At 35.0% G+C, this 5659-nt stretch overlaps 1 protein-coding gene across 2 annotated transcripts; it reads right to left on the minus strand.

Annotated features, from left to right (window-relative positions):
- Positions 1-2224: 2224 nt before the first annotated feature.
- LOC140865385 (zinc finger CCCH domain-containing protein 17-like) lies at positions 2225-5218 on the minus strand. 2 transcript variants are annotated; one of them, XM_073270010.1, is made up of 10 exons: positions 5103-5201; positions 4009-4464; positions 3799-3894; positions 3617-3706; positions 3425-3526; positions 3172-3318; positions 2955-3074; positions 2764-2820; positions 2586-2683; positions 2225-2500 (listed from the first exon to the last, which is right to left on the minus strand). In XM_073270010.1, the coding sequence occupies exons 2-10, from the start codon at positions 4453-4455 to the stop codon at positions 2380-2382; spliced, it is 1278 nt and encodes a 425-aa protein (XP_073126111.1). In that variant the 5' UTR covers positions 4456-4464; positions 5103-5201; the 3' UTR covers positions 2225-2379. The 2 variants fall into 2 exon arrangements, with proteins under 2 accessions (XP_073126111.1, XP_073126110.1); XM_073270009.1 differs by having other exon boundaries at positions 2227-2500; positions 4009-5015; positions 5103-5218.
- Between the last annotated feature and the right edge of the window lie 441 nt (positions 5219-5659).

The raw sequence follows: 5659 nt of genomic DNA on the forward strand, positions 1-5659 counted from the left end.
CCTTGACATATGCATTGCATTTATGCATTAACCTAGATATTTCTATGGTTTAGAATATGCAGTTATCAATGCTAGCATGTTGTGATATGCCATTCTAGATATGAATGCTTTGTTATGCTTTGTATGCTATTGCTTTAGAGGAATCGTTATGATTCAAGAATTTATGAGTCGATGATGATTATATGATTAAATGTTATTACATGTTTTATGATTATTATGGCATATAGATTCCATATGCTTTCATGATGTATATGCATGTCTGTCATACTGAGATTTATTCTCACCGGAGTTATCCGGCTGTTGCTTTGTTTGTATGTGTGCATTGCATCAGGTTGGGGGCATGAGCAAGTCAGATGTGACTTGGATAGCACGAGATTGAAAGATTAGAAGTGGAGACTCGGGTTTTAAGCAGCTGATATGTATTGTATAGAAACATGTTAGAACACAAGGAATCTTGTACATGTGTTTGTAAATCCTAGTTTATATTCAAGAATGGATGTATATGAATGATAGGATTAATTTGTCAATGCATGTATAGTATTTAACAGCTTGTTAAAGAGTATACTTATGCATGTTCCATGGTTGACAATAAGAGTGTTTCCTGCAGATTTTCTGGAAATACAGCTCGCTCGATCGGTAGGATTTCACCGATCGAGCGAGGCCTTTATGTTGCTCAACAGAAGGTTGAAATTTTGGGCTCGCTCGATCGATAAGATTTCACCGATCGAGCGAGGCCAATATGGATGCAGACCCGAGGGTTTTTACTTTGTGCTCGCTCGATCGGTAAGGTTTACCCGATCGAGCGAGGGGCCTTTTTTTAAAAAAAAAAAAAAAATTGGCTTTGATTACTCTGTATAATGTTTGATGAATGTTAATTCTTCGTTAATTGCCCTAAGATGAGATTAGCAACTCGGGTCCCCACAGTTTAGGTAACACTTTAGTCTTGGTATAGGTGTGTCCAGTTTACGTCTTTAGTTTCGCTCTTGGACAAAAATAGTTTACCTCGATATTTTGCATCTTCGTTTTGTCACAACCGAAACCTTGAAATATTCCAACAAATGTGTTTATCAAATTCATGATAATATTTTAAAAAGTTTGAACAACATATTTTTTTACTATATTGTCCTAAATATATATTTTTTTTGTAACTTAGAGAATTATTAATTTATGATATTGATTGCAATAGATTTATGTAAGAGTTTTTCAAAAATTATTATCTTATTGATTTATCGAACTTATAGTAATGAACATCTAGCTACTATGTTGATACACCGACTCTACTTCATAAGTTTATATACATGATGGCGTGCAAAAGACACTTTTTTTTAATTAAAAAAACTGCACTTCTTCTTTTTATTGAAAGAGAATTTTATTAACACGAGCATATCATCTTTTAGTGAAAGTCAAAATTAAGAGATGTATCGAGCGCAGTAAATTTACACTATGCCATTGATGAATCCCATGTGTGGCCGAACTCCGAAGTCCATTATGGAAGAACAAGTTTGATATGTACTAGGAAGTAGTAGCTATCACTCCCTCTTGCACCACTTTTTAGAACATTAGAATATTGAAATTTCGATCATACAAATTTGATTCTTTACGATATCGATATTCTAAATATTTTGTCAATTTCTAGTTTTAATCTTTTATCTTTGTTTTTCTTAAAATTTTTCTAATGTGATGTTGACGTGACATTAACATGATTAAGATATTATATGATATCAATACTCCCGCCCAAAAAAAGAAGAAGAAAAAGATTAAAATCGTTGAAAATTGAAAGATAACCTCCGAGCCTCAACAAGTCTTGCTCGACTCCTATCGAGCAAATCTAGTGGCAACTAGGTTGGAGTGGTTAACTCGGCTAGAATTGTAGAATCCGGAATAAGCAAAACCAAGTTATAAGTTGTTAGCAATTGACCTACACCATGCGTATGAAAACCGATACTATTTCATAAGTTTAATAAAAAAAGTTTACATTGTAAGTCTCAATTTTTTTTTATGATAGACCATCACAGTTACAAATTACACGACTTTGACCCTACAAAAAATTAAAATAAACACGAGAATAAATACAAGTAACGAACTTATATTTTTTAAAAAGAAATTATACAAGTAGATAGGAAAGGAAAAAAAAAAAAAAACAAAAGACAAAAAGATTACAAGGCAGATATGTATCAAAGATTCAAAGTGAAATAAATCCATTGGGTTGACACGTTATTTATTTTTTTAAAAAAATCAATTTATAAAGAACAAACGAATAGAATCATGTGATTGTAGCAAAGAGAATTCCACATTAACAAAATTGAGTCTGTACATTTACAATAGTTTTCACTAGCTAGCAAATCAGATCAGTTTTCTCTAGCAAAGAGACTCCATTCTTCATTGCAATCTGCAGACGGTGAGGCCCCCGGTGTCATCGCCGACGAAAAACAGTCCATCAACGCCGGTTTCAACAACTTTGGCTTCCCCTCTTGTAAATATTCTGCCTCTTTCTTCAAATCTGAAGCCAAGACAGCACACATTAATTAGTTAATTAGTTAATCTCTACTCAGGAATGAGCTTGTTTCATCTTCAGTAATACTTACGAAGGCAATTCATAGAGGCCAACAGTGTTATCATGGCACAAACAGACAAGTACAGGCTTCTCTTCCACGTCATGTATGCCCCGGATGGCAAGAAACTCCTGATGTACAAAATCATAATCAGAATATTATAAAACACCAATGTAAATCACAATTTGGTTTCACAACCATTTAAACTTACTCGTTCTTTGAGATCACACACCACTTCTATAATCCCAATGTCAGTCTCACCCCAAATCTAATCAAAACAGAAGAATGTCAAATAACTGAAGCAAGTGTCTGAAGCAAACAAAATCTAATGAAAACAGAAGAATGTCAAATAACTGAAGCAAGTGTCTGAAGCAAACAACATTGACAACAAGAGAGCCAAACCTTTAGCGTGTGGTCCAGAGAAGCAGAGAGCAGATAGCGGTCCCAACAAAGGAGAGATGTCACGTCTCCGGTGTGCCCACTTAATATTTGCACACACTGCAAAGTTTCAAGGTTCCAGGCCTGGAGTGACACGTAAACGAGATGAGTGAATTCTTCCACAAATCCATCTGTCTAACGAACATGATTTCTACCAAGCAAAATCAATTAAGAAACGTACCCTTATGGTGTGGTCCTTCGAACCTGTATAGAGGTTCTTACCCCCTATAGTAATTGAACAAATAGCACCATCGTGCCCCTTCAGCGTTGCAGTTGGTTTAGGGATATTGGCCTCTGGATCCCATTTCCAAACCAAAATGGTACCATCCTGCAGCCACGTATAGATAGATACAAGCAAAGAGGCTTAAAAAATGACCTAAACATGCTATAGATAAGGAGACATGGGTCAAAAATAGAATGCCCCTAGAACATACCTCTATACCCGTAAAGAGCATATCTTTATCAGCAATCAAGCATTGAACTTGCCCAACAAATCCATTGAGAGTAAACTCGGCTTGTGTTTGGAGGTTCCAGGCCTAGACCAAAGATAAAACAACAGTAAAACTATGAGATAACTGAGATCGCGCCAACAGATGTTTATAAAACTGTGAACATAGCACTCATACCTTCACCGAATTTGGCAATCCAACAAACACCCATGGACCTTCATGGGTCAAGCACCCAACATCGCCATCAATATCAACAGAGCCAACACACTGCATCGAGAAAGAATTACCGTACAAATATATAATATAAGCCCACTGTTCGATGTAAATGGTAAATGACAAAAAAATAAAAATATTTCAACCTGACCACTGTTGCAGTCCCAAGTGCGGATACATTTATCCTTGCCAGCTGAGAATAGCTTGTCACAGCCAAAAGGAAGAGCAACTCCAGAGATGGCCTGTGTGATAATCCAATATACCAGTAATTGCTTTTAGATGAAATCCATTGAAAATATGGTAAACTCAATAGAAATTGACCTGGATTTCAAAAAACATATTAATATAGAAGATACCTTATCATGGCCTTGCAATTTTGTCAACACCGTCAATCCCGAACCACACATCCAAGAGTGCAGATCCTTGCACTTGTCGCCAAGGACGCAATTGCCAGTAATCCAATATTTGCATGGCTTTGGCTGCAATTTTTCTACACGTTTGATTTCAGATTCAGCTGTCTCGACATTCGATACCTTCTGCTGAGTCTGTTGGCCTCTATTTCCATTAGAGTTCTTTCTTTCATTGCTGCAGTATTTGGGATTCTTCCAGGTATTCAATTTACTGAGGCCATCGAAAGATGAGGATGGATTTTGATGCTGTGGTTGTGGCTGTCTGTGCATGAATCTGCAGGGATTGCGGTTGCATTTTCCAGCCAACCAAAATGCGCATACTTGGTTTTTCTTCACATTCTGCCCGTCAAAATGATAAAAAACTGAGCATCTCCTTGCTGTCTTGCTCGCCATTACAGTACACTAAGCCAAAACAAAACACAACATGAATCAAAATCTAAGACGACCCTCCAACAGCTTGTGCCATAAAACTCTTTTGCTACCACAACATATATCAATCAAGAGAACATCGGGGCTGTTTCCACCAGTCACTCCACAATAGAACAATAACTCATCCTACATCAGTTGACACCAATTCCAAACATTCCACGCCCAGGGTATAAAGACTGTGGCAGATGATGGATCTTTCGACAATATAAAGACTGTGGCAGATGATGGATATTTCGACAACTTGTTCCATATAATCAAAGCCATGGACCATGATCAGAATGAAACCCATAACGAGATCTTAACCCTAGCCAGTGCCGAGATTCTGGTTTCTTCAAATCACTCACATCGTCGACCAAAAAACTCAAGAACCCTAGATTCTGGTTTCTTGAAATCATTCACAAGTAACCAAACCTAGCTAATTTTAATAAACAATCTCTTAAACACATGGTCCCCCGCTTTCCAAAACCAAAATCTCCTCCACGACAAAGCCCAACCCGTCATCGTAGATAAATTGATCGTCAATCCTTGAATAAACCAAAATAGATCGCGATGAACCGAATATATACATTATAAAACACAACGGCGAGAATCGAAGAAGAAGGATTGCAAACCTGGAGAGATTCAACTGTAAAAACTCTTTGTGGATCAAAAAGAAAACCTAATATAATCTACGATGATTTGTGAGCAAGGAAAACGACGAAGAAACTCAGAATCAAATGTATTTTTCTGGACAAATAATATATTATATTGGATTTATGTTATATATAAATAAATAAATAAATAAATAAATATATATATATATATATATATCTTATTATTATCTACTTTAAAAAAATTATTTACTTATCCTTTTGTTTTCCTTTTTAAATTTTTAGATAATTATATCACTTCTTATTATTAAATAAATATAAAAAATTATAAAATATAAAAATAACAGAAAAATATATCCACTTTAAAAAACATTTTAAATTACTCTATCTATATTTTTCTTATATTTTAATTTTTTAAAATGAATATATCGGTTTTTAACTATATAATCTATTAACTTTAAATATCACCTTATGCTAATAAACTTTGCATGTTAATAGGACACTACAATGTATTTACAATTTTATTTTTCATAATATTTTCTATCTACCTTTGTTAATTTGGATTTATTAGTAATTTT

Source organism: Henckelia pumila, chromosome 4 (assembly GCF_033568475.1).
Source record: "Henckelia pumila isolate YLH828 chromosome 4, ASM3356847v2, whole genome shotgun sequence".
NCBI lineage: Eukaryota > Viridiplantae > Streptophyta > Magnoliopsida > Lamiales > Gesneriaceae > Henckelia > Henckelia pumila.

Excerpts from the sequence above, each read along its gene's own strand:
- LOC140865385 (XM_073270010.1), bottom strand. The coding sequence starts at position 4,455 with ATGGCGAGCAAGACAGCAAGGAGATGCTCAGTTTTTTATCATTTTGAC. Across the intron at positions 3,707-3,798 it reads GGGACTGCAACAGTGGTCAG|TGTGTTGGCTCTGTTGATAT; the intron begins GTTGAAATATTT and ends TTCTCGATGCAG. Across the intron at positions 3,527-3,616 it reads GATTGCCAAATTCGGTGAAG|GCCTGGAACCTCCAAACACA; the intron begins GTATGAGTGCTA and ends TCTTTGGTCTAG.